This window comes from Enoplosus armatus, chromosome 13, assembly GCF_043641665.1.
Source record: "Enoplosus armatus isolate fEnoArm2 chromosome 13, fEnoArm2.hap1, whole genome shotgun sequence".
In the NCBI taxonomy this organism is placed as follows: Eukaryota; Metazoa; Chordata; class Actinopteri; order Centrarchiformes; family Enoplosidae; genus Enoplosus; species Enoplosus armatus.
This window is the reverse complement of record NC_092192.1, coordinates 7,218,453-7,232,803: the sequence shown is the minus strand read 5'-3', so window position 1 is coordinate 7,232,803 and position 14,351 is coordinate 7,218,453. Positions and strand designations below refer to the sequence as shown.

Here is a 14,351-nt window from a genome sequence, read left to right as displayed (position 1 = left end):
CACTATGTAACTTGGGTTGAACGGATACGATCTCCTGTGAGAAGTGCGTAACGCTTTGCGGCACTACGTCACACACGGGTCTAGCTCAGTATTCTCAGTATGAACATCATGGCAGAGACCGAAGAGGATGTTGACAGAGGAAGCTAAGAGGAGAAAAAGAGCCCTGAGCTCCATCAGATCTGTCAGGATATTTTTATTTTACAATTGGTGAAAGTCAAAGCTCTGTGTATCACACGTTGCCAACTTGTTCCACTAACCAGTGAAACGAAACATGATGACTGGGCTTATTTGAAAAAGTTAGATGATCAGCTCCCCCCGTGTTTTCTTCAGTCCATGGGCGATCAGAGCTCCATTTACATGTATCACATCCAAATCACCTTGTGCATGAAACCATCACCAGCTTACTGGTGGCGCAGCGTGAGACCATGTGCTATACAGCCTACAGCTGTTTTTCTCTCTTCTGCACAAAGGTCAGCAGAAACTTTAATGATTTCCTGGCGGTGTTCAACTTGTGTTTTGACAGACAAAGCTTGAAAGAGACTATATCAGGCCAAAAACAATACTCAATTGAGAGCACGAATTAATAAATCAAGAGCACAAATTAGTCATTCGAGAGCACAGATCAGTTTTGCTTTTCTCTTTGACACCTCCAGGGCCTCTGATGTAATACATAACAGTGACTGAACACCAGTTTGATTATTTTATATGTGATTTTGTATATATTTACCGATAATATGTATTGATATGAGAAAACTAGCCTTATTAATATTATGACATTGCCCTCAACCAGATCACCCAGCCCTACTCAAATCTATGAAGATACTTTAGATGCACAGGTGACTTGAAAACAATGCATCTGTGCAGTTAAAACTTGGATAAAATGGCTATTGTTGAAGAAATGGTATTAAGGCAAAAATAATGATTTGCTTTGTTGTTAGCAAAATACAATAGATTCAACTCTGTAATATCCCTCCCTTTGCTCTCTACATTTACTTAAAGCACCACGAGCGCACACTCAACCATGTGGAGAGTGCACTCAAGTGTTCAGGGCTGTTGATTTGACTTCCATTAGCAGACATCTTTTACAACCACGTTTTTAACGCGGGGATCAAGGGAAGGAAGAGAAATCAGCATAGGTATATGGTAGAGGAACAGGAGGAGCACGCGGCAGATGTCTGATAGCAGTAGTGTACAAATGTGTGTAAGTCTGCATATGAATAACCTGTATGTAGATGTGCGTATGTGCGTTGATACAGTATTTTTTGAGTAGCAGCCATAGACGGGGGAATACACATCATCCTGAGACTGCTGTTAGTGCAAATCAACACTCAACACAAACTGATAACCCTGTTACGTTGTTAATCACAAGTCTCACTAATATATCAAAGAGTACTGCTGCACAAAATATAAGATAAATTAAAGAAGATTCATAATCCCTCAGGGTTGAGAGTGGTGATGCATTACGGCAGGCCACTCTCACAATGATGGCAGTAAAAAAAATGACATGATAGTGCAGACAGAGAAAGATAAAGAGGGCAAGGAGAGCAAAATTAAAACATCTGAGAAGTAGCTTTGTCAAGGCCAAAAACCTGCGCAAGGAGAGTCTTAATGATCTGCTTCATAATGTATTTTCTCATAACAGCACTTATCAGCAAAACTCAAGCCAGACCTTAAAGAGGAGATTCGACCTCTCCAGCCCAGTGGGACTTTTAATTATGAAGGAAAGCTCATAATATGATGTGATTTAACAAGCTGACATTGTAATTAATCATGTGATGCTGACAATATATCATAAATGACCTACGACCTTTGACCTGTATTCCATTCCATCAGAACCCATGACCTTATCACATTACATATGCATGATTCAAGTCACCTTTTTGGACACCGGCGTAATCCTCGGCTCACAATGAGAAAAAAGAACTGCAGAAAAAAAATCCTTCTTGTTCTATTTGCTATTATTGCAGCTGCTGTACTGCTCCCTCCCTCGGTAGCTGGCTGCCCGAGCCATTTTACATTTAAATTTGTTGAATAATAAATTATTCAGTGATTTAATTCCAAAGAAAGTGGCAAATATTTCTGAGAACAAGCAACCCACCTGCCTAGCCACGGGTGCCTTTCCCTCACTGACTTGTTTTTAAATTACATCCACGTTAGGATTCTCATTAATCTTCATGCATTTCAAAAGGCTTCAGGGATCATAACAAATTTTAAAAATAGATTCCAGTATATATGCTATGACAATGATCACACAATCCTGCACATCTATGAGGTTATTTCTGACTCTTCTCTGTGGGATATACAGTAGTTTTGTTGAGATCACATTGTCTGTCACAGCAGCTGCGGTGCTTTTATGTGCTGTCTTGTCGCTCACAAAAAAGGAGTGGATGTGGACAAAGAGCTTCTGAGAAATCTCAAATTGCATATTGAATTCTAAAAAGCACACCCTCAAAGGCAGAATCCTGGCAGAGCCCGCTCGCTCATGCTGCCAAAACCCCGGACAATGGTAATTGCTTGTCATATTTAGGAAAATTATGTAGGAAATACAAATGCCATATTAAAACCTTTTTAAAATTCTACTCAAAGCCCATTTGATTCATTTTCATCTCACTCCATCCTGGCAAGGTGCACTGGTGTGATCGCCGTCTGGGTTCTTTACTGACTCACTGCTTTTAATGTTGTCTCATTTATTTTGTCTAAGCCCCAAGCTTTCCACCCTACGCCTGAGTATCTCAAATTCAATTTCTGGCATTTGAGGATCTCTCTTCCAAATTGACAAATCATCCATTTCAAAAACAGTGATACCTACTCTTACGAACTGCTGAAAAGCACAATATGAAAATACACCTCACTGACAGACTCCAGCTTACAGATTGTGTGCAAAGGGAACTATGATACAGCAATAGGTCTTCCTGGAAATCTACCATACTTGTTGCAACTCAAGCGTATTGAATTTGAAAGAGTTCCATCAATTTGTGATAACATGAAAATATCTTACCATACGAGTACATGGAAATGAAATCAAGCTCACCGTGGCCGCTGTCTTAAGCCCAGACGTGAGTTTTTGATAAAAACATAGATTTTGGGTGGAGCATCACTTAAATTATACACTGAGCCAACTAGAGCTAATTTACAGGTAAACCAGCATATGAAATGCATGAGTCACATCCAAATCAGAGACCACCGTTGCTCTTGGGTCACAGTTACATCACCACCACAGACACTGAACAGTTTTCCAGATGGTCAAAGAGGGAGAAGCCACAGAGACAGACTGCAGAGATGCCACCTGAACAGATAGCGATGTGTGGACAAACTGAAAATGATGCATCACGTATGGTTGTGAGTGTTCAGTTGCCCTACGGTGGGAGTGAACATTAAAGTGGACGAAGTTACACAGACAAAGCTGTCCCCATGCTCTTACTTTACCCACATCTCTCAAGTAAATGAATTTAGTAATTATTAAGTTTAGTTCACACTGAGGGTAACCAGCGTTGGGTAAAAAGGGTAACCACTGTGAATAAAAGCTGAAGTTACACAGAGGATTTAATGTGATTGCAGCTTCAATGCTAAATATCTCGAGTAATTCAAAGATCAAAAACAAGAACAGGAGGAAGAAAAGAAAACAACACTTAGTGCTCAACATAATCGTAGAACTGAATCATAATAGTCTGTACTTAGCTATGCTCTTCATTTCTGAAGAGCATGTTTCAACACACAATAACCCAAAACCTCGGAGAAATCAGGTTAAGCAGGAAATCAGGCACATTTACATGCACTGTAGTAACCTGATTACAGTAAACCCATGTACACATGCAGCAGGTCAGTAATAACATTTCGTCTCCACGCACAAACATATTTTGGAAGCCTTACTGACTTATTTTGGTTTTAGTAGAGATACAATACTTTTTTTTTTTGGCGTGTGTGTGATGAAGGGCTGACAGCAAAGTGAGTGGACAGACTGTCATGAGAGCACAGCTGTTCTTTACAGTGTGAATGTGCTTGAATGAGGCACACAGTCAAATCTTCAACAGTGGAATACAACTTATTTTGAGGAAACTTTATTAGTTTTACTCTGACTTTGGATATAATTATTTTGAATATGAGGATGCATCTTTACGTGTAATGATCTCTAAATCAGGTAACTACAGAAAGCCAACTGTAAACCGCTTACTTTAGTGCATAGAAACGCACCAAGTTCATTTGTAGTTACTGTTGCCCTTCCCCTGAGCACCCTGGTTGAACAATCAATCTTTCATTTATTTTCTGCCTGGTAGCAACTGTCTCCTCAGATGACCCATTGCCTGCGATTTTACAGTCCACTACATTGTAGAAACAGTGACATGCCGTCCTTGCTGGAGCTACCATACAACTCATTTATGGTTCAGGTTCATACTCACTGTTGTGTCTGTTATGCAACAGAGGAGCAAAGGCGTTTCTTTTTTTTCTCTACTGAGGGTTTTATGCAAAAACAACCCCTCAAAAAACAAATTCACAAGTAAATAGCCTCTTTATCACTAAAAGCAAGAGCAGATTGGGTACTTCAGCTAATCTAGACTGATCCATCAGGGTGGGCACCTATGCATCTTTTATAATTGTAAACTGTCTCTGATCCAATTTCAGATTCTAGGACAGAGGGCCATCTCTTATGCTTAAGGTGCTGGCGATGATAGCAGTCACTCTGAATGGCAACCTTTAAAATTGATTTTCTCAATTATTTTTGGGGCAGTGAGAATTGGTCACAATCATAGTTTGCATGTCATCATGTAAGAATATTAAATCTGACCACATTTTTCCCTAAAATGACAAAACGTCTGAACCAGTCTGGAGCAGCAAAACAATCCAACTGCACTTGAACAAATAACAAATATTTTGTCATTGATAAAACGGTATAAACTAAGGAAGGATCTTGATGACATCTGAGGTATATGAAAGTATTTAAGAGTGACTGTGTTTACTCAGTCATAGAAATGTGACCTGACAGCGGCTTATTAATATTTCCACTTCCCAGGGGGTATGCAAATACACCTTGTCCTCTGAAAAGTGCTACTGAAGACCTTGCTGGTTGAGATCCAAATCACAATAACTTATCCTCAAACTCCAGCGGGCATATACAGTATGTACTGTATATAAATGTGTGTGTGTGTGTTTGTGTGTGCGTGTGTGGTTGGAGGTGGGGAGGAAGGCAGGAACAGAGAGACGGAGCGATGGGAAAAGAAAGAGCTGAGCGCAGAGGCATATAATCCGAATTCAAAAGCAATCATTTTTGTTCTCAGCTCATAAAGCCGTCTTCTGTTGATGGGTAAGGCCGTAAAAATCAGGGGGATGAAGGTAAAGAATGGATCTGAAGGGTTTGCGGTGATGCTTGTGTTCACACAGCAGCAGCTGGTATCATCAAGGAGTTGACCTCCAGTGAGTTATATATAAAGCAGAAGCAGAATTACAGATAATTACAGTAATTAGATTACACAAAAAAGGTAAATACAGTAATTTTGTTCTTTCCTATTAAGGAAAACCTCTTAATACGACAAATAAACATTTCATTTGACTTAGATGTTGGACAAAAGCACATTTTGTAGTATATTAGTGTAAATATTAGTTAACCAATTGATACACAGAATTAATCAGTTGGACAAAACAATCAATTGAGATTGTCACCTTGGGCTGTGGGAAACTGATAAGCTGTATTTTTCAAATTTTACTAACATTTTAGAGACTAAGGAACAATGAATTGTTAATGAAAAGAATGATTAGTTGCAGCCCTGTCAACATGAGAAAACTATCAGGACACCATACGTCAACCGCTAATTCATTTTGAAAGGCTGTGAATAGATCATCACAGGTTCAAGATGGAAGAGTGTAACAAGTGGGTCAGAATTTTTTATGAGAAATTCACCTGTGGAACATGTGCCACATGTGTTCACTCTCTTCAGGAGGTATGCAAATAGCTGTCACATTAGCTGCGCTACCCTGAGTCAAACAGGAAAGCATTATAATGCAGTGATATATCTCAAGCTCATTATAGGTTAACGGAAGCTGTGAGGATGCTCTCATACCTCTAAAGAAGAGTCTACCTTTGCCTGCTGATTCACATAACCTCTGACTGTCTTCGGTCTCTGTACCTGCACTCCAGCATGTGTGTGTGTGTGTTTGTGTCCAAGTAGGCCCACTGGTGCAGCTTGCCCCAGTCAGAGTAAAGTGTTATTCAGAGTGCCACCGTCAGTGCCTCTTAGTCCCTGGAGAGGCTGTGTGCCCTCCTTAAGCCCTTCAGCGGTATCTGCAGGCACGCTCAACATGGAGCACACACTACCGCTACAATCCCCTTTGTCTTTGACTTTCAGACTTTTTGGGTAAAAATTATCTCAGCGTGAAACTTCAGCCGCCTGTGAATTAGATCAGAAAGGAAATGAACCATAATTTCTGGCCCGATCAAAATTTACATTCATGACAATGTGAAAAATGTGAGATTTATGGGGCAAATCATAACTTTACTTGAAGATATTCTAATTTTGTAACCACGTCTATAAAAAGGTGGGTCTGATTTTAGCAAAGCCTGTTTCATTTCACTATTTTGATTAAGTCCTCAATGAACTTTTCGCTTGGTGATCTTTATTGCTCTACAGCTTAATGAAATCACATTTCACAGAGATTTACGATGTGACTGAGACAGTGACTTACAACTTTCAGCAGTGAAAATTTATTCTTTTTACACATTTTAATTATGCAGGATGTTTCTGGGAGAGTAGTCCACATGACAGTGTCTTACATATGAGGGCTCCCTAAACTGGTTGTGATTTGAGACCTTGTGTGTATTTACTGTGAGAACATGCACAAGCACAAAGCTCTTTGATATACAGCATGCTCAAAGTGATTAAGAATCTCAGAGAGAGAAAAAAAAACATGTTTAAATTAAGAGATAAAATTAACATTTATACCAACAGTAGAGAATAATATATTGCATCACACTCCAGCGTTGTTCTTTAAATTTAAGTTTGCTTCTGTAAGTGAAAGATCCATGACTGAGAAAATGTAAATGGTGGGTTTTGTTTCTCTCCTAGTGATTCAATGATTTCCTTCTCAACCTTGAATACAGTTAGAGGTGATTGCATTCCTCCTCCCCCGTGCATTATACAGTATCATTCCTCAAACTCTATCACTGCTCCAACTGTACATCTGCTCTGTAATCTTGTTTCCTCATCACCTCTGTCCAGAGTGGAATACAACTCATTTGTTCAGCTTGCGTATACAGTACAGGCTACGGAGAGAAAAACCATCATCAGTAAAGTATTCAATGATCACAGATGCCAAAAGTTTGACTGCGTGTTACTTGAGTAAATATAAACACATACACTACAGAGACGGTTTAATGAATTCCTTAAAAACTTCCAAAATGTAAAGAGGCAGACGTTCTAGAGTTATCTTTGGTTTGAACAACTGCTAATACCCTTGTCTTAGACCATCTGGATAATTGCCAACTTGGCAAGAACCCCCATTAACTTTTCTCAAAAGCAATGAGAGAAAACTATTTCAGTCCAAAAAGGAACAATATTAATGAGTTTCTTCTCAGTATTTGGAAATAAATTAGTACGGCTGATGCTAATGCAAGTACATTTGTGGTACTTGTTTGCCCAAGCAAAAGGTTTCAGCTCAGCCCAAGCCTGATGAGGCTCTTGTTGGTTGGTTTAAAGCTGGAATTTCAGTCTTTCCTCTGGATTTGTTGAATCAGACCTACTTCTTCAATCTTGGACATGAGGGTCAGAATGGGTAGGGGCCTTGACTTTGTGAGCCATTAACTTGTTTTGATGTGTGTGTGTGTGTGTGTGTGTGTGTGTGTGTGTGTGTGTGTGTGTGTGTGTGTGTGTGTGTGTGTGTGTGTGTGGCTTCCCCCTTCCTTATTCTTCTTTTAGGTTAGCTATCAGGAAGCAGTTTGAGTGTTGAAGGAATCAGCAATTTCTGTGTGGGATGTTGTTAGTCATTGTGCCCACACAGTTACAGCAACTGTTTGTGATTGGTCAAGGATGATATAGACACTCTATAAGTGGAAAATCAAAATACAATTGTTCCAGGTGACAGTGACTTCAGGAAAACGTCCCCAAAGATAAAACATTACTGATTCATGGGGTTGAAACCAGGTAGCCTCCGCTTCCTTCCTATGCTTTCCATCCGATCCTGTTTTTTCTTTGCTTGTCTCTTATCATCTGGTCTTTATCATCTCTATGGCACACTGGCCTACTGACTGTTTTTAGGATGCAACAGAGTAAAGATGAAGGGACCAGCTGTTGATTTCAGTTAGCACTATAAAGCTACAAATATTATTTTGCATCAACAGTGAAGGCTAAATATGTAAAAGTCAATATGGCAACAGGTCACAGCATGCTAAACAAAAGACAATTAAAACATCTTATTTGATTGAGTAATTAAGCCAGGAAATGACTTTCAAGCTAACATATTTTCCGCTAATATATTCCTGCTTCTCTGAGCTTCCTCCACTATCTTCTCTTCTTCTCTCCTCCCAGTTTCCTCCCCAGTCATTTGCTGCTTATTAGATAGTCTCTCTGTCAACCTTGTCCCATCTAATTCTCACCCAATTACAATCTAAATGAACCACAGGGCTGCTTAACTTGCTTTGCCTCTTCCCATTGTTTAATTTGTGACGGTAACAAACTCTGATTAGGCCTTCGCAAAGGTTCATAAATTAAGCACTCAAGGCCAAATTAATCACCATTCCCTTGAAGATAAATAGGCAATATTCAATATTTCCATATGGATACCACTGACAACAATAACACACTGTGAAAAGAAGAACACTCAATGACAATGACTGGTCAAAATGTCAGGACTGGAAAATATGCAGACATGGCTGTGCATCACCAGCCGGTAAAATGTCACTTAGTGAGAATTTCTGTCTGAGCTAGCTTAAAATCTTCATATGCAATGTTTGCACTACAGCAATTTTCACACATCTGCGTTCCAGAGGTAAAACTGGGCCAATTTGATTAATGTCATTGTCTCAACATGAGGAGTGTAGATGCCACAATAAAAGGTTTGCCAAAGAGGGAGAGGATGAGTGAAAATGAGGGGGAAATGGAAGGAAAGTGACTTAAGGTAGAGCAAAATATAAAGACATAACATAAAATAGGAAGAAAGGGTACAAGAGAGAAGGTAAACTGAAATTATAAAAAAAGAAAGAAATCGAAAGTAAGAGAAGAAACCAGCCAATGGCAGTGAAAACAGACAATCCCAAAGAGCTACACTGATCATCATCCAAGGAAAAGGAGAGCAAAACAAGGAAATGAAATGGTCTGACAGTGGATCTAGTTTAGCATACAAACTGGCAGTGGATAATTAGTCTCAAGAGGTAAATCAGCACACACTAAGTGAGAAAAAAAGCTCACAATATCAAAGCAGCTGTCCTCAAATGACAGGGCAGACATATTACAGGCCTGACTGTCGGCTGGTGGACATTTTTAACCTTCCCTCACTTTACCACTATGGCATTATCTATACATTTAAAAAAAAAAGTCAATATGCCCTTTTCTTCTTATGTAGTTAAATGCAAACTAAAACATATTTGATCTTGTAGCAGTAGCTGTACACTGTTTCATCAGTCATGTAGACTTAATATTTTCTTTTATCTTTGACCAGTGAGGTTGCTCACAGAAAAACAATGAACACTATGGCTACACTGGGAGGCTCCCGGCTCAAAAAGACAACTATATAACTATCTTCTAAGAAAGAGCATCAGTGCTTCACAAAATCCCCCTATGAAAACATGAAGATCAAAAGTAGCCATTATGACAGCCTACCAAACAACCACCTCTACCACAGTCTAATAAGACAACATCATGATATGTTAAAATGGTAAAAAAAAAAAAAAAAACCTGCTCAGGCTATGTGGCGAAAGGAAGCTCAGACTGAAACCATTAAATGCCAGCCATTAGTGAGATATAGCACTGCATCTTGCTGACTCCCCAGTTGTGAATATTTTTTTTTTGTCAATAATAGTCTGTTCTGTCAGCAGTGCTGCAGAGCCTTTCACAAAGCAATACACCTTATCTTGGTACTGATAACTGTCATCCAGACATACACAAATTGAGGAAAACACACATGATATGCAAAGAATAAATTACACAACAGACAGGTACAACAAATACTGCACATGCATAGAGATTAGCACACATGTATATATGTACAGTACATGCATATGATGACACAGAACCACAGCTCACACACCAAGAGACAGACAGCATACATTACAGCCTATAAAAATCTGTTGATAAAGAATATTCATAGAATTATTATTTTTTTGGTCTAAGCAAAGTAGGATAAATGGGCAAATTTTAATTCCTTTAAAATGTTTTCATACAATATCTAATGATCTTCACAGCAAGAAGATAGCACTCTCACTATAATACTGGCCATGGTGGATTTCAATAAATAATGTTATACACAGAATCGTATCTTCTAAACCTGACAAATGTTACTGTATACTACTTGTATTATAGCTTATGATATTACAGTTAAGTCATTTATTCTGCAGGTGTTTCTGAATTCATTCATTGTACACTTGATCTGATCTCAAAGTCACATTATGGCAAAAAAGCATCAATTTCTGTCTGATGCTGATGCCTCTAACACATTTACCATACACATCATTCACATAGTCAAACACATTGCTGATGTATAGAAGTGACTGTCAGCCACAATCGTGTCTCGTTATCACCTTGTCCATTGTAATGACTTACTGACTGACTCATTAGTGAGCAGGAAGTAATCCAGTGAACCAAATAAATGAAAATGGCAACAGTGTGCTGACAAAAAAGTTGCTAGTTTGAATACATAGTGGGGTGTGTGTAAAAAAATATAATTGGTGACAGAAAATGAGACTCTCTCGTCCCTTGACAACAAACAAGGGGCTCTAGAGAAAGGCACCTAAGCCCCAATTGTTGTTCAATAGTCATCAGTAGATGGCTGGTTGTACAGGGTGGTTTCCACATTTAGACAAACCTTCACATTCACATCAGAGGAGAAAACCCGCACAGACACAGGGAGAACTAAAACATTAAGCACAGAAAGACCCCAGTCTGTCGCTGGGAATTGCAACTTTCCATAAAACCTTAAGCTCTACAGACAAATATTAAAATAACATGGGTCCCAGTGTATGTAAATCCAAAGCCATGACCTTCAATCCACTGTTTTCCTCTTCTGGTGTTCCCAACAACTTCCTGTGACTGCAACTGAATATGTTTCTGCCAACACATTTATATGCAACTGTACAACAAAAGTGGCTGCAGATTCACTGGGCTACTGCAAAATGCTTGCAGCTTACAGAGATGTGCTAATTTTTTTGCATTTTGCTCCTGGTCAGCCTCCCCCATCAATGCATTTTTTCTAAATGCACATATGTCAGCATCAGCAGAGAGGAAGAGTATAATGGAAACACCTGTCACAAAAACACCTCACAGTGGTATTTCCATGAGGGTGTGTGTTACTGCAGCAGAATTGTAAAAAGCAGGTGAGGAAAGAAAAGCAATTATCACCTAGAAAGCTACATTTCTCCACATAATATTATGTAAAAAAGAAATCAACTAACAAACATCCAGAGGTAACAACACATGCTGCGCTAGATGCTGAATAAACATGAACAAAAGAAATCCTCTGGGTCATGTTTAGGTTGAGTAGAAGCAGGCACAGAGAACTCTGCACTGCTGTGGAGATGAAGACAACACATCATAATAGGCCCAATGCTTACAAAGGAAGTCACTTGTCAAATAGGAAGCAGTCAACCCTGGAAATATTGCTATAACAGTAACTTACACATTAACTGCACAGTCTCTCTGTCATGCACTACAATACAGAAAAACACAAAAAAACAGTAGGCCAAGAAAAACTTGTGAATGCCTTCACCGTCATGAGTGGTGCCAATGCAGCTATATGACAACACCTTTCACAACAACACAACTGAATGGCTTGATGGAAAAACCAAAGGATATAAACAAACACTTCTGGTTGTGTAACAGTGGAGGCCATCTTCTCTGCAACAAGTCAGGTATGTACCTGAAAAACCAAGCACTGAATCTCTCTTCTGACACCCATTGTCCTTGATTGCATGGACAACAATAAATAAAAACACGAGGCTCCTCAAAAAAACTCCTGGCTGTGAACTGCAGCAGAGCAAAATATTTATCGGTGCATTCATATGCAGGCATGCAAACTGGTTAGGGGTGAAAAAGGTGAAAACAATGCATGAGCAAAGAAAAACACAGACCCACTAGAGGTAGATTAAAAAAAAAAAAAAAGCTACCAAATGCTCATTTCTGATGACTTTTAGGAGAAAGCGGAAGAAAAAGCAACATAGTTTTAAGGAAGATAGCAAACGATGGACCAAATAAATGAGAACTTTATTATTTAGATTATTAGTGTCCATCTTACCACGTTCTCCACTGCAGTATAATTAATAAGAATGCATTAGAATAAATCGAGGCAAATCAGTGTCATTACGCCAAATGTAATATTGACCAACATAAGAGATCAATCAAACAATTATTAAACACAAACCTTAACGCTAACATAAGTTAGTGATTGCAAGCTAGCAAAATAGCCACCTGCCTTGTTAATTTCTCTGGTCGATTGTTTGCTATTGTATCCAAAATGTTGAATGGCGGATCAGCCAGTTAATGTAAAAACTAGCTGCTTTTCATAAGAGCTAGCTCATATATGCATTTTATGTATACAAACATGTTTTTATCGTCTGCTGAAAGGAGAGAGAGATTGAGACTTGATGTATTCTGCTGAGGAGAAACTTGCATTATGTCCAGGTTACTGCAACTGTTCTCTGTATATAAACCGGCTTATAAAATATATTTAACTCCTCTTTTCACAGGTCTATCATGCATCAATTTGTTAATTGAAACGTGAAGAACAACGAAGGACCATTGAACATTTTCAACCTCAGATGGTACCTATACGTGAAATCTCCAGATCTGGTCCATGGACTAAGATGGACATCACATGTAACGATGTTGTAAAATTAGCTAGCTAACGTTAGCTTAGCTGTCTGTAACTCTGGGTGAGTATTTGGTCAATATGGCTTGATCTAGCTTAAGCAAAATTGTAGTACTAGTATTGGAAAAGGTATGATAATTCTGGTCGTGGCGGCTGTAGCTTAGATGGAAGAGTGGATCAGCCATTAATCGTCAGTCTAGCGGCACGATGCCCTGCTCCTTCCCTCTACTAAAGTCTCAACAGCCAGACCTATATGGCGGTTCAGAGTTCAGAGAGAATGTGAATGATCTTCTTTATAGGGCATCAACTGTCTGAGCAGTCACTGCCGTGTAAAACAGCACGAGACCCAAGCCAAACAAACATTACTTAATCATTTTTGACAAGGGACTGAAGATGGTCGACAACTGAATAATTATTCACCTGACAAATATATTTTTCATCTTACACAAGGGATGTCACTTGGAGTGACTGATTTCAGATGCTTCTGCTTTTTGTCTGTTGAGTCAGGGGAGGATGGTGGACACGGTGGAGTTGAGTTTCATACTATTAATGAAAATACTACACTACTTTTCTCTCAGATGTTGTCAGATCAGCTGAGTAAACAAACTGATGCTTGCCAGTCCCACAACTGGGTGGTAGATTATATCTTGGAATCCAGTGACAACTGAAATGCCAAGATATTTCAAAATCAAAATATGACATGCTTTCAAACCCTTTCTCTGAGGACAGTTGAGCAATAAATGCGATGCAGTAACAAGTGGGATTTGTCAGATTGTCACAGTTAGATCTTCTTCATAACGGGCTGCATGGTCAGTTTTATGTGAGCCATTTAGACTTGAATTACTTCCCAGCAACCAGAAAACCAAAGTGTATGCCAGAATAACAGCAGAAGAAAAAAAAAGATTTTGTCATGGAGCACAACATGGCATATTTTGAAAAATGCTGTTTGGTTTGAACACAGTAAGTGTACTCACATTGATCGATGTTCCCGTCTGCTTTCCCCTTCTCCTGCAAACAGAGAGCACACACAAAAGTGGTTATTACAGGCTTGGAGGAGTGAGACAAAAACAGCCCTTTCTGCAGCTTTTCGTGCACCATTCGTTACCGTGCCTTTTCCTCTTTTCTGGGTTCAGAGAAAGACGGTGACGGAAAACAAAGGTGAAAACATGGAAAGAGAATGACAAAGAAAAGAGACAGAGAAGGAGTGAGAGAGAATATATGGTGGATGACAGCAGAGAAACAAGAGGACGTTTACAAAGACGGATCCCAGAATCAATTCAATCACCCTAATTGGAAATACACTTGCCAACAGGCTGCTAGATGGCAGCATATTGTACTGGAATGTTTAC

The 14,351-nt window shown here is 39.2% G+C and overlaps 1 protein-coding gene across 1 annotated transcript in view; it reads right to left on the bottom strand.

Moving 5' to 3' along the window:
• fstl4 (follistatin-like 4) overlaps positions 1-14,351 on the bottom strand; it is a 175,773-nt gene that overhangs the window by 149,683 nt on the left and 11,739 nt on the right. The window contains exon 2 of the mRNA XM_070917521.1: positions 13,977-14,010. Coding sequence (XP_070773622.1) covers positions 13,977-14,010 — 34 coding nt within the window. The remainder of the gene's footprint in view (positions 1-13,976; positions 14,011-14,351) is intronic.